The sequence below is a fragment of the Papio anubis genome, chromosome 4, assembly GCF_008728515.1.
Source record: "Papio anubis isolate 15944 chromosome 4, Panubis1.0, whole genome shotgun sequence".
Lineage (NCBI taxonomy): Eukaryota > Metazoa > Chordata > Mammalia > Primates > Cercopithecidae > Papio > Papio anubis.
The window spans coordinates 28,726,040-28,740,966 of NC_044979.1; the positions used below are offsets into that span (position 1 = coordinate 28,726,040).

At 45.1% G+C, this 14,927-nt stretch overlaps 1 protein-coding gene across 3 annotated transcripts in view; it reads left to right on the forward strand.

Annotated features, from left to right (window-relative positions):
- Positions 1-11,749, forward strand: part of UBE2H (ubiquitin conjugating enzyme E2 H) — a 118,034-nt gene extending 106,285 nt beyond the window's left edge. For all 3 annotated transcript variants that reach the window (XM_003896588.4, XM_009203856.3, XM_009203857.2), the window contains 2 exons: positions 3,132-3,260; positions 7,429-11,749. In XM_003896588.4, coding sequence (XP_003896637.1) covers positions 3,132-3,260; positions 7,429-7,553 — 254 coding nt within the window. In that variant the 3' untranslated portion in view covers positions 7,554-11,749. The remainder of the gene's footprint in view (positions 1-3,131; positions 3,261-7,428) is intronic.
- The last annotated feature ends 3,178 nt before the right edge of the window (positions 11,750-14,927 follow it).

Genomic DNA, 14,927 nt, shown 5'->3' on the forward strand with positions numbered 1-14,927 from the left:
TTGAGACAGGGTTTCACTCATTCACCCAGGCTGGAGTACTGTGGTGCAATCTCGGCTCACTGCAACCTCCACCTCCCCAGGTTCAAGCAGTTCTTCTGCCTCAGCCTCCCAAGTAGCTGGGACTACAGGTGCGCGCCATCATGCCCAGCTAATTTTTGTGTTTTTTAGTAGGTACGGGGTTTCACCATGTTGGCCAGCCTGGTCTCGAACTCCTGGCCTTATGTGATCTACCCACCTTGGCCTCCCAAAGTTCTGGGATTGCAGACGTGAGCCAAAAATGATTTTTAAAGGCAAAAGAAATGTCATTTGAAATGTGAAAAGTAGAAGTTACACACCTATTGCCTTGACGTAGCTTTTTAAAATGTTCGTCTTATGCATACACACTGTACATAGTTGTAGTTCTAGAAAACATACCATTTTATGGCCTTTCTCTACCCAGCATTCAAGTATAAGCATTTTTTTCCATTGAAAACTACTTGTTTTCAATGTAGTTGAAACAAGTACATTGTTTCAACAAGTAGTTTTCAATGGTTTTGTACCATAATAATTGTTTCCCTTTTTAAAAAATATATAAATGAAACATCGGTGAAAATCTTATTGCAGATAGTTTGGGGGTTATCTAGGAAGGTGATTTTTGTTTTGCTTTTTTGATTAAGAGTGTCAGCATTTCTTTCGTGGTACATGAGAACCTTACTATAAAGTGGCTCTTTAGGACTGTTCTGAAGTCAGCCTTATGAAGGTGAAATAAACCCTGATGAAATCACCCCAAGTCTGTGGCTTTTGTTATAAGGCAGAGCTGCTCTATGTCAATACCTGGTGTGTGAGAACAGGACGTGGTAGCTGTCATGGGGCCCTCTAGCCCATCATTCTCTAGACCTGCACTGTCCAATACAGGATCTACTAGCCATTTGTGGTTATTTAAATTTAATTAGAATTAAATAAACTGAAAATTAATTTCCTTATTCACACTGGCCATATTTTGAGTGCTCAGTAGCCACTTGTGGCTAGTGGCTATTGATTTAGATGGGGCACATATAAAACGTTTTTATCACTGCAGAAAGTTTGGTTGAGTAATACAGCTCTAGATTATTCTCTAACTGCTCAGCTTCTTAACCTTACAGTGGTAAGAGCCACCTCTTAGGTAAGATTTTCTAGAGCAAAGTTGGGCAGACCTTGGGTACTTGTTTTTGTATGTGTAGTTTTATAGGAATACAGCCACATTGATTTGTTGACCTATACTGTGGCTGCTTTTGTGTTAACAGTGGCAGAGCTGAGTTTTGAATAGATACGACAGAGACCATATGTGGCCTGCAAAGGCTAAAAGTATTTGACCCTTTACAAAAAGGTTTGCCTACCCCTTTTATCTAGATCAGGGTTTCTCAACCTCAGAACTGATGACATTTTGGTCTAGATAATCGTTTTTTGTGGGACTGTTTTGTGCGTTGTAGGTGTTTAGCAGCTTCCCTGGCCTTCACCCACCAGATGCCAGTAGCACCCCTTAGATATGACAACCAAAAATGTCTCTAGACATTGCCAAATTCCATGGGGAGCAAAATCACCCCTGCCTGAGAACCACAGATCTCAAGCAGTGTGGCTTGGCGAAGCATTCGTCTGTAATACTGCAGAGGAGCGCCCACTGTTAAAAGAAAAATGTGTTGAAAGAGTTGACTAAATTAACGAGTAGTTTTGTATGCTACTTAGTATACTTCAGCATTGTCTGCAGAAACAGGAATGTTTGATATAAAACATGACAAAGTCGCTGGAGTGGGGCAGAGTCATGGAAGCGTTCTCATGTCCTTCTATTTCTCAGGGGTGCCACAGTTCACTGAGGAGCAGAGAGTGGAAGTTACAGCATCTCTGAGCTGTGGGGCATGTGGGTTGTGTTATATCCAGGTTCTCCGGGCCTGCTTTTCTAAAACGCTGGGTAACTGCAGGTGTTTGTTGTTTGCTAACTGTGTGTAGATATCATCTGTGTATGCCTGGCAAGAAAGGAGTTAATAAATGTCACGTCTGTAATCCCAGCACTTGGGGAGGCTAAGATGGAAGGATCACTTGAGTCCAGGAGTTCAAGAGCAACCTGGGCAGCATAGGGAGACCCTGTCTCTATTAAGAAAAAAAAAAAAAAATGTAGCTGGGCATAGTGGCACATGCCTGTAGTCCAATTTCCTTGGAAGACTGAGGCTGGGAGGTTGGCTTGAGCCCAGGGATTTGAAGTTGCAGTGAGGTATGATCACACCTGTGCATTCCAACTTGGGCAACAGAGTGAGATCCTCTCTCAAAAAACTCTTTTTTAAATAAATAAATGTAGTAGATTGGTGCTTATCTGTCTTATGAATATTTGTGGTTTTATGTGGTCCATATAATTCCTATCCTCATTACCCAGAATAGTTGAAAAATTGGTTGTATTTACCTCCATTAGAAGTTGCAAGAATTGAATTAAATGTCAAGTCCTATAAAATTGTGTTCAAGGCTGAGCACAGTGGCTCACACCTGTAATCCCAGCACTTTGGAAGGCCGAGGCTGGCAGGTCACTTGAAGTCAGGAGTTCGAGACCATCCTGGCCAACATGGTGAAACCCCATCTCTACTAAAAATACAAAAATTAGCCAGGCGTGGTGGCAGGTGCCTGTAGTGCCAGCTACTTGGAAGGCTGAGGCAGGAGAATCGCTTGAACCTGGAGGCAGAGGTTGTAGTGAGCCGGGATTGCACCACTGCACTCTAGCCTGGGCAACAGAGCGAAAAAACAAAACCAAACCAAACAAAAAAAACTATCTTCAATTCTTTTAAGACCCAGCATTTGAATACCTTTCACAGTGGGGTGTTTTGTAAGCTGTAGAAAATGGCTATGTGAAATAGCCATAGAAATAGAGTGAAATAGAATTGGGAAAATTGTCTTTCAAAGTGAGTATCAGGTATATCTTTATCTCGTTCTTCAAATTAAAATTAAAAATTTTAACTGGTATTGAAATGAATGTGTAATACAGGTCACATGTACTAGAGCACACTTGTATGGAGAATCATCCCCATGTAGTTAAATATCTAAGAAGGTAAGCAGCTTGACTACTGAATGCAGGTGAATTTTAGGTGAACTTGTATTTCCTGTGCATGACATGTTTCTGTTTGGTTTTTCAGATCTTACCAATATATTTGAGTCCTTCCTGCCCCAGTTGTTGGCCTATCCTAACCCCATAGATCCTCTCAATGGTGACGCTGCAGCCATGTACCTCCACCGACCAGAAGAATACAAGCAGAAAATTAAAGGTAAGAGGGTGCGTAGTTTACCTAGAGACAAAAGAACTTAAATCTGTTGGGCTTCAGTCGTTAAAAGTCCTTCTTAAATTACTTAGTTCCTAATACTTTTTCTCGGGCCTAAAAAGAGACAGCTGTGGGCTGAAGTAGTACTCACCAACCTCGGGTGGTAGTAGCACCAGTTTGCTCATCCTTTAGGATTTAGAATCCTATTTTCCCATTCTTGAAACAGTTTACATGCTGATGGGATGTGAGTTTGATTTAAATGAAGATAAGTTTGCGAAAGAACATATAGCTGGCCATGGTGGCTCACGCCTGTAATCCCAGCACTTTGGGAGGCTGAGGCGGGCGGATCACGAGGTCAGGAGGCCGAGACTAGCCTGGCCAACGTGGTGAAACCCCATCTCTACTAAAAGTACGAAAATTAGCTGGGTGTGGCGGCACGCGCCTGTAGTCCCAGCTACCCGGCAGGCTGAGGCAGGAGAATTGCTTGAACCAGAAAGCAGAGATTGCAGTGAGCCTAGACTGTACCATTGTACTCCAGCCTGGGTGACCGCAAGATTCTGTCTTTAAAAAAGAAAAAAAAAAAATCTAAAACTCCACCTGAATTCATTGGATTGTCCATTTTACCTCTGTTACTTTTCATAGTGAAAAGTCTAGATACATGAAGCTCCACCAAGAAGCAAAGGAATTCAAAGTGTGTAATATACCTGCTGTTTTTAACCAATGGCAGGTATTAGTATCTAGCCCATTTTTCACATGATGGGCCCGTCTGCATAGCAGTCCGGAATGTTGGCTTCCTCAAAATGTGTGGCCTATCTGAGGTACATTTGCAAGAGGTGGCAGTAGAAGTAATTTACCAGAGCTTGAATGTGCAGGTCTTCACTCTGAAATGTGCAGGTATGAGGCAAACAGGGACTATTCATGAAACAATAGCTTTTCTTCTGTTTGTTTTCTAATTCTTCTTCCAAGGTCTCTATAGGGTATTGTTTGGAGCTTTTGTTGAGATAAAGCAGAAATAAATTTACTATAATTAAGTAGATCTCAAGTGCTTTGCAAATTAATATCCAATTTATGTAGCAAAATATATAGCTGAGCAAACATGTATTTGAAGAAAAAGGCAGTTTCAGCCAGATAAAGTGCTATTATGAGACTATATTAAAGTTTTGAAATAGGAATCACTTAGCAATGTCTGCAAACCACAGATATCTTGGAGCAGAGTATATTTCTCTAGTTCACATATGCATTCCGTCTCAACAATTTAGCAGTAGCCCTGTTTCAGTACATATCTGCTATAGTCCCATTTACAAAAAGAACCGAGCCTGCATTTATCTTAGAATGGCTCACTCCAGGGTACGGACCCCCGGCCTTAGGAAATGTTCATGTTGGCTATCGTTTTGTCTTTCTTAGAAATCTGAGAAAATCATGGCCATCAGACCTGAGCTCACCCCCAGTTCCTACTGTACCTTGATGTCTTCTCCCCTCCCCCCTACATCTTTTCTTTGTTCCTGTGGGAAATAAGAGACACCCTTCCTCATTTCTCAAACTCACTCCCACCACCAACCTGTGATCTTGTTTCCCCAACCCCCCGCCCCTCCCAACGCAGTCTTCCTCCTGCACCTGCCAGAGGTCTCCCTGTTTCAGAAGCGGTGATCTGCTCCTGTGGGCTCCCTTAGGAGTCATGCTGTTTATTCCCTTTCATTTTCAAACTTGCATCCTCACCGTAAACTCCTCTAATTTTTTTCCCCTCCTCTGCTTAATCTCTGCCCTCATTTCTTCCCAATCCTTTGGACTCTTCTCAGGTTCCATTTTGCTGGACCTCTCTGCAAGTGTTATATTTTACCCTAACCTTTCTGGAAAATTCTCATTCCGTTTCCTAAATGTGGTCATTCACTTAGGACTTGGTCCCTGGGCTCCATCTCTTCCTCTCACCCCTGGGGACCTGCTTCACCTCTCACAGCTTCAGTCAGTCCCCTCCAGGGAGATGATTTCTCAATGTGTGTGTCTAGGCCTGGCCTCTCTCCCAAGCTGCTGCTGGACATTTCCATTTGTGTGGCAGTCACCACCAACTCAACACACCTAACACAGTCAGCGTTCATATTTAGTTGGCAGTGTCTTATAGTGCATGTCTGAAAACGTGTTTAAATATTGGATAGCCCATAGCACTGGGCACCATTGGAGCTGTCTAAAGCTGTCACTTCCCTGCTCAGAACCCTTTGCTGGGTGACATCTTTGCCTGCCATTCAGGGCTCTCTGATACTGAGTGGAATCTACCTCTTTGCCTTTACTCCTTTTTTTTTTTTTTTTTTTTGAGAAAAGGTCTCAAATATAGCTTTCCCTCGCTCTTTTTTTTTTTTTCAAGATGGAGTCTTGCCCTGTTGCCTAGGCTGGAGTGCAATGGTGCGATCTCAGCCCACTGTAGCCTCTGCATCCCGAGTTCAAGTGATTCTCCTTCTTCAGCCTCCCGAGTAGCTGGGATTACAGGCGTGTGCCACCACGTCCGGCTAGTTTTTTGTATTTTTGTAGAGATGGGGCTTCACCATGTTGGCCAGGCTGGTCTCGAACTCCTAACCTCAGGTGATATACCCACCCTCCCAAAGTGCTGGGTTTACAGGCTTGAGCCGCTGCACCTGGCCATAGTTCTCTCTTAAGGTTGTGTTTAAGCATCCCAGCCACTTACTTTCAGCAAAGCAAAGCCTTTCCCTGGAGTGACCTCTGCTATGTCGTAGCTGCCAGGACTTGGAGGTCAGTGTGGCTGGGACTGCCTCAGCCGTTTTTCTTCTGTAACTGCTTCCCTCTGGTGACACTTAGCAGCTCCTTCCTTTTATCTTCCTCTGTTTCCTCCTCCTCATTGGTGACCTCGCTTTTCCTTTCCCTATCCCAAAGGCCTTGTCCTAAGTACTTAATACACATTTGTTTCCTTGAATACATTAAAGAGGGCTGATAGTATCAAATTCTAGTGTCAAAAAAACAGTGTCAATATGTAGCTTCTACAAAGGAAGACGCAAAATAGCCAACCCATTAGAGGTTAAAAATAAAATTGTTAAAGTTTGAATAAACATTTATTTCACTCAAAAATGTAAATTAAGGTAAATTCCTACCTAATCATGGGCTACTTTAATCTCATCAAAATCATTAGCATAAAGTTTTGTTATAATGAATTTGAAGGGCTCTAAGTCTCAAGTCTGCAAACCTTTTCTGTAAAGGACCACATTGGCCAGATGTGGCCTTTATCACACGTTCTGTTTATTTTTTTAAGACAATCTTTAAAATATAAAAACATTCTTAGCTAGGCCCTGTGCTAGTTATTCAAATCTGGTAGGCCCATTTGGCCATTCCACTTATCTTCCTATTGCAGTGAGTCCCTGCAACTCTATAGGAGGAAAAACAAAGCCACAAGGGTGTGTTTTTGTGTGGCTTGCATTTTGAATAGGTTTCTGTCTTGTCTTTTCCTATTATGTGTAGGCTATTCACTTGAAAACAGAGTTTTTAGGAACAAGTTTGTTTATTCAGCAGTTCTTAAAAGCAGTTTCAGCAGTCTTATTCAGCCTAGGATTCCACCAAGGCTGTAGCAGTGGAAATCTACCTTCAGGTAAATTATACATGGAAAAGCCACCCAGAGCCAAGTGGTGTCTCCATATAGCAGCTTAGTCCTGAGCAGATTGAGCGATGGTTTTGCCAGCTGTTTCAAAAACCTGACAGGCAGGATCTGTTTAGACTAAAATCGATTCCTAAAATAATAGACCTGGGCTGACTGTAATGATGTAACTGCAGATCTAAAAATGATGGGGGATTTCCTTATAAAATTACTATGGAATCATGACTAGTCCTGTCTGTACTATCTGGGAGGTGAAAGTAAAAAGAAAGCATGGGGCTCCCATTTCCCCCGTCCCTGAAGAGTCATTGGGGTGCTGCAGCGCACGTATTGCCCTGCAAGCTGAGCCTGCTGTGTTGCTCTTCCCAATATCCCTTCCCTCAGGGGGCAAAATGCAGAAACCCTGTCCCAAAGAAGTCTCCTTGTGGGATTCCCCTTAGCTGTAGTGACCATGATTACTGTCATCTTTGTCCCCCCAGTGTTCAAGGTAAGTTTGAACCTCCCCAGCCTTGCCAGCTTTTTGGGGTCGCCAAGCACATGCCTACCCACTCACTGCCCTTGTTGTCTTTCTCCCACCCGGTGCAGAGTACATCCAGAAATATGCCACGGAGGAGGCACTGAAAGAACAGGAAGAGGGCACCGGGGACAGCTCATCGGAGAGCTCTATGTCTGACTTTTCCGAAGATGAGGCCCAGGATATGGAGTTGTAGTAGAAAAAGCACCTGCTTTTCAGAAAGACTATTATTTCCTAACCATGAGAAGCAGACTATAATATTCATATTTAAACAAAGCAATTTTTTTTATTACTAAACAAGGTTTTTATGAATAATAGCATTGATATATATATATTATATATCACCCTTTAGATCTTGATTTCTTGGTCATTTCTCAACCTGAGGTGCATAGCATATTCCCACATTCCATTTGGTAGCAATATGCGGTCCGAATGCATGCATTCATGAGTCCATGTGGCCAAGTCAGCCTGTGTGCTACTGAACTGTCAAAGGAAATAGCCGCTCTGATAGGTAGACATGAGTAAAAAGAACAGGAAAAAATCGCTTCTTGTATTGATGGTTCCAAAGAAACAAACCAAACCAACCAGCTCTTGGATGTGAAGATAAAATAGTGCTTTTTCAAAATGGAAAGGAAAAACTTGGGGAGGAAGAGGCCTGCTGTGGGGCCATTAGAGCCAGCCACATAAGAATCAGAGCCGCTCCTTCCTGTGAATCCTAGGTGGCCCTATGTCTTCTGTGGAGTTACAGTATATAAAACAGGGAGCTAATTAGAGTATTAAAACGTAAAACCATTTTTTTGACTCTGATTTTAAGTACATTTTTATATGTCAGTTCCTGCCCTTCACACTACCAGGCCCTGCAGCCACAGTGTTCTGTTGGAGAAACTTGGAGAAGTATTTTCTGAACCGGTTCTTTTTCTTGGGGTAGAACTTGTAATCCAGACCTGTTTTTGAAAGGACAGCACAGGAGGAGAAAAGTGACTGGGACGATGCTTCCTCTCATCCAAAACACATGCAGAGTCACATCCTCGTCCTAGTGTTTGGCAGTTTGAGACCGCTACCCTGAACTTACGAGCTTTAAATAAGAGGGTTGTGTTTTCGGGGGGTTATTTTTTTTTTTGGTGTGTGTGTGTGTGTTGTGCTTAGAAAGGTTGCAGATTTCATCTTCACCTACCAAGAGGCGGCTGCCTCCTTGGACAAGCCGCTCATGGACCATTAGACTTGAGAAGAAGACCCATGTGGTAATGCAAAGCCCTGGGTACTTGGGTGTTTTGGTTTGGTTTTCCCTTTTTCTGCTGCTCTTGGCAGCAGCCTGGTCATCATCTGCTTGTGGGAGTGGGAAATGGGTATTTTAGACCCAACACAGGTTCTAAATTTAAAACGAATAATAATTGGAACAAATAAAGGTTTTTGTACCCAGAGTGATTCTACATGGGAAAAACAAACCAACTTTTTTCAGAGAGTGACCGAATAGGAAGAACTGATTCAGAAATACGATGTTGTAGAACATGCCTTGCAGGAAGAAAATGTTTTCTCTCCTGTGTATGTTAAGAGGAAATCAGTTTAAAATGCCTGCTAATCAAATGTCGACTCAGCTAACCATATGTCCAGGTTGCTGCAGAGTTTCTTTCAAATCTCTGTTGCCTGCTGAACTTGGAGGGGAGTTTGGAGAAATTTTAGACAGCAGCTCTGTATTTTTTTGCCGCAGCCAATAAGATAATAGCAGAATTAGCCAATCCTAAAACCTTCTAAAGACGATTTTTGAGCATCCCACTGGGATTATTTAATTTTTCTTTTTGTCGTGTGTTTTTAGTTTAGAAGTGCTGTATTCCACAAGGTTTAAGTCAGTGAGGTTGGAAGATACCCTCTCTTTTTTTATTCAAAAAGCACAATCAATCTTTTCTTTGAAAATCTATATAAAGTACAACTTGCTTTTAGCATGATTATTTTCCTAAATAAAAAGACAAAGAATTTACTTTACATTTATGTTAATTACGGGCATGAAGCAAAAGGTTTTCTTTAAAAAAAAAAAAAAAAGTGCAGTGATGTAGGGCTGTGGTTAGTTAACCGTACTGAGTTATCCATCTAGCATCTGTGGCTTGCTGGAAGGGTAGTATTAACTATTTAACATGTAATGGTGTACTTCACTCTTACCTAGCACGCTGTCTTCTCATTGCTTTGGGGGAGGGAGGGTCTCTGCTGGCACTGTCTAACTTGCTTACCTGCTGACTTTGCAGTTTGCTTGTGCTATGACATTTATTGTAGGTGCTATTTAGGGTAGGCTTAAAGTGCTGGGTGGTGATTTGAGTTCAAACAATAAAAAATTGTATTTTTTCAATATTGTATAAACAATAGTGTTCTAATTACCTTAAAAAAAATAATGACCAGTTAAGAATTGCTTTTGATCTTGTCAAAAAACCGAGTAGACCCCAGTTTCGGGAAGGTGTGTGAGCAGTGTCATGGCTCTGCCCCTTACCTAATCCCACATTTCTCTAATGATAAGACATTGGCTCGCCTCTGACCAGAGCCCCAGCACCAGAGAGCGGAAGGTGCAGAATTGTCAAATGACCTACTGGGGGAGGTTGTAGGAGTTAAGCAGATTTGAGTGTGGCTGCAGAGTGTGTGTGTGTATGTGTGCACACGTGCGAAGAGAGTGTGAGCGAGAGAGTGTCCATCTAAGTCTGTATGATGAAGGTGGGATAAGGCTCCTCTCTTAGCGCTGGAAGCTCCTGTAATTGCCGCATAGATCCCACTATGCCCTCTTGCTCTGTGCAAGTCTGTCCTGTCCGGGCACTAACCTTGGTCCCATGCATGTTTACATTCTGGGTGGGGCTTTGCCTCTCCGCTGGGAAACTGACTTTTGCTGGGTTGAACAGAGTCTCTTCTTATGCTTTTTGTCCCTTCCCTGCGCCTGGGAGAGGTGTGAGTAGGAACCCAAAACATACAGGTACAGAAAGATCTGGAAGAAGGCCTGGCAGTGAATCTGAGGACTCTGGGCCCCCTACAATAGATGGTAGCGTAAGTCTGGAGCAGGGGTGTTTCACCACCAGATGCCTTTCCAGGCTGCCCTTCCAACACTCAGAAGAGCATCCAGATCCCTGGGCAGAGGCTGTACATTCTTGGCTTTAGAGGTGGTGGCAGCGGCAGCAGGTCAGAGCCACTTCTGGCGGTTTCCCTCCCCTTTTTAGTGCTTTAGTGCCCATAGTTTTTGGATCCTCATGTTTTACCAGCACAAGCCATTCTTCGCCCCTGTTCGCATAACTGAGCTCAAGCTCTTGCCAAACACCAACAAGCAAGATGGTTGCAACCTGGCAACATTGAATCCACCGCTCTTAGGCTCCCTCTGGAAGCCCCAGCACTGGGGGCTTATGGGCACAGGGTCAGTGGTGGCCATCCTGGACACTGGCATTTGGCTTTGTCTTCAATCTCATCACCCTCCTTGAGGTTACTGTGCAGTTTCAACCAGCATTTTATACTAGTGAGGTCATTATCAGGAGTTGCCATATCATCTCTCCAGTACCTAACATTTCTCATCCTCTTCAAAAGCTGTTCTGACTGCCAGCTGGCTGATCTAAGCTCCTGAGGAATGTCTCCTCTCAAAGGCATTTTTCCCTCCAAAGGCCCCCAGAAGTCCTAGTTGGCATTGGCCTGGCACATGCTTTATATTAGGCCTCCCGTTGGGATGGCTGAGAATCATGAAAGACAGATCCTCCGCTAGCCTCAATGGGTCGTTTCTAGACACCAAGTCTCTGGGAACTAGTGTTTGATTTTAAATGGCATATGGCCCTTCCTTGTTTCAGTGACTTAGAAAAGTAAAAGCCACTTACAAAAGTTAGCAAGATTTTTTATCGACTTCCCACCTGGGCTCCTAGCCTTGTTGAATGAAATCAAATATCTCTGATTGGGCGCAACGAACTGCATTTCTTTGGACTTCCGAATCCATGTTTGTGCTTTCTCTGGCCCCTTAACACCTCGGCGATTCTGTTAGGGATGGGATGAGTGGGAGGAAGCCCTTTGAGAAGGGGGAATCGGCCCTCTGGTGCGCAGGTTTTCCACTCATCTGAGGAAGGGCCAGGGCTCTGAACTTAGCCAAACACTCATCTTGGCTGTGGGCTTGGGAAGAAATGGCCATTATTTATGGATTGTATTTGGTACATATTGTGTGATACTTGAAAAGATAAAAGGGACTGCCAGCCCGTAACTGAAATCTGAAGCTTTTTATCGCTTATTTTTCCTTGCCCTGTCTCCTGCCTTCCACCTTTCTTCTTGCATTGTGATGATCTAGTAGGCATGTCTGTCAACAGGACACATGCCTCCTCTGACTATAACCTCTTAATAGTTGTGTATAATGAAAACTGTAAACTTTTTTAAATAAACGTGTATATACCTTGGCAAATGGCTGGACCTTGATCAATAAGATAATAGCCCTCATGATTACTGTCAGCTGGTTTTCTAAAATACCCTCTCTGTTCTGGCTCCTTTGAGCAGCAGACGCTGGCTTCTTCTGGCTGAGCAGCTCTTGGAATGCAGGTGACTAAATTAGTTTGGGAAGGGAGTGGCACCCTTAGGCAGTGATAACCTAGAGGCTCTGCCCAGAGGCCTGTCCTTGAACCTGGAACTCAGATGCAAGACTGCTGGCTATGAACGGGGCTGTGAGGCTCCTCCACTAGAGCCTTGTAAAGCCCGAAGGTCCCTATCTACCCCTATGCCTAAACCTTCTAAGCCCTGTCAACTCACACCCAGTGAGGATACTCCAAGGCCTGGAGTTCACGGACAGTGCAGCTTCCTGCCGGGGCTGATCTGCCTAAACAGGTGGTCCTCTGCCAAGTGCTACGCCTCCTGGGAGACGAGGACGGTGGGTTTTGCATGGGAAAACGCTTATCGCTGGATTAGACCAGCATTTCGATTGCTTTCTAAAGCGTTTGCTCTCGGTTACCACCAGATGGCGATACTGCTCAGTCTAATGGAGATGGTTTTGTTAGCAGGACCTTAAGACAAAGGAAATACTTTTGCTTTGTTCGTGTGTTCTCATTCCATCTCTTTTCCACTGTTTTCTCCTTGTTCATTCCCCTAAACTCCTTTTTCTCCTTCCCTACATCCTGATGCATTCTCCTCAGTTGGCCCGGCTTCATACCTACCTGCCAGATTGAATGAGGTGGGACTGCTGAGGAATGGTGTGCCAGTGCCTGCTCCCTCCCCACTGGCAGGGAACCCCCTAGCTACCCTGGATGCCTCCAGAGCCCAGAAGCAAAACGTTTAAGACCCTCTTTGTGGGTGGCACTCACGGGCCCTTTAGCCAAAGGACTGAACCACAGAGCCATGAGTTCAAGTCCCAGCCCTTCCATTAGCCAGCTGTGCAACTTCAGGCCCCTCACTGGGCTTTCATGGACCTTGGGTACTGAGCTGTAAAGCAACATCCCTAGACTAATAGGTTCTGACTCTGCCACCCTGTGACTCAACTCCACCCAGGCCGCAAAACAGTGCCCCGTCACAAGATAGAGTAACAGAGAGGATGCTAGATATTAACCACGAAACACCAAGGTTTGAACACAGGTTTAGAGTTTTTAGGCCAAAGAGCTTTGGGGGTGTAGAGCAGTTTCCATCCTAAACGGGACTTAAGAGGTACATAGGCCATGTGAACAGTCATTCCATTGATCTCACATAAGGCAGCTGCTTTTAACCCCCCCCCCCTCTCCCCCCACCAAGGAGAAGTCTCAGTGCAGTCGCTGGCACTTGGGTCTCCCAACCGCCCCCCTCCGCCAACCCTGGGAATCACCCAGCACCACTCACCCTCGGCCTCAGTCTAGCTGCTTCCCAAGTGGCAGATGGCTTGTCACTACCTGCCTGAGTCATCGTTCCTTTCCTGGGAAGGGGACCTGGGTTTCTGAGGCACATTGTCCTGGAAAAGAAAGCTGGTGGGCTCTGAGCCTCAAAACTTTCTTGCTGGCTCTGAAGGCTGCTCCGTCCCCCTGGGAATGAGTGCCTGTGACACTGGATTTGGGGGTGTCCTGCTCCCCACCCAGAACCAAGACAAAGGATTTTTCTGACTCCCACAATCCCTGGAGCTGCAGAGGCCTTGTAGCCTCCTGGCAGGCTGAAGCAGCCCTATTTGTAAGTGGCATCTCAGGGACTCACCCCCCGCTGAGCCCCAGACAGTGCAACTTGGGCCCAAGCCTGCTGTCTTGGGCCTCAGGGTGTACTGTGTGTATGCCCCCAACTTCTTGGAACTGAAGAGTTATCCTGACCAGGGATTTAATGTTAGAAGATAAAAGATAGGAGCATTTCCTTCTGTGTGTGTGTGGCGCGCGTGTGCCTGTGCGCGTGTATGTGTACCTACGTAGTGAAGGGTGTTTATTTTCGGAAAAAGGGCACTTCTGTAGACCTGAGCTCCTCAGAGCTCTTTGGGGCTCAAGACTTGGCTCCCAGGACCTGGTGTCAAGGGGTCAGAGGTGGCAACAATGGACTTGGACTCCCTAAGAGAAAACTACACCCTTCTGGCTGTGCCTGTAGTTGACAGTGAACCTAGAATGGGGTGCTGGACACCAGGTGCAGCTGGCATTCAGGCCTCCCTCAGCTTCCTCTCCTGGGGTCCTGGCCTCCAAGGCTGGCCAGCGCGCAGCAAGAGGCTCCTTGGAGAAGCTTCAGCCTCTTTGTGGGCAGCCTCGCCTCCGCTTTCCTCAGTTCTGTAAGCAGCCCTTCAGGACCTGCTGCACTCCACTCGTGTGTGTTCACACGCACAGGACAAGGCTTTTAAAGATGCATTTTTTTCTTTTTCTTTCTTTTTTTTTGGAAACACGATCCCACTCTGTTGCCCAGGCTGGAGTGCAGTGGCATAATCATGGTTCACTGCAGCCTCAACTGATCCTCCCACTTCAGCCTCCTGAGTAGCTGGGACTACAGTCACATGCCACCACGTCCAGCTAATGTTTGTATTTTTTATACAGATGGGGTTGTGCCCTGTTGCCCATGGCTGGTCTTGCACTTCTAGGCTCAAGCGATCTGCCCACCTTGGCCTCCCAAAGTACTGGGATTAAATTTTAAAACGAGTGTAAATTGTTCTGAAAAACAACTTTGTTTTGTAGGACCACGGGTCACTTTAAATGTTGAAAACGTAGCGTCCACATTGAGATGTGCTTTGTGAAATACTCCCTGGATTTCAGAGTTAGCACAAAAGTAAGAATGTTCTAATGAGCCACTGCGCCCGTCTAAACGATGCATTTCTGCCAATTTGAAAATTATGTGCTGGTAACAAATCAGGATTCCAGAAACATGCCCTCCTCCAGAGGGGACCACCATGGGCAGGGCTGAAGAGGGCTTCCCCTCGCGAGCCGCACTCACTGCAGTGAGCCCTTCGGTAAGTAGATCAGGACATTAACTGCTTATGCTGTGCCAGGTGACTTAGTCACACAGACAGTGGCATAACTGTGCTAGAACCTGGGTCCTCAGGCCATCCATATGTGTTCCCTCCAAGAATCATGCTGTGCCAAGCTTAATGCCTGCCCCCAATGCCCGCGGGGCTGTGGGCACCTGTGTCTGTGTGACCCTCATGCCGCCTGGGCCCTATGAGATG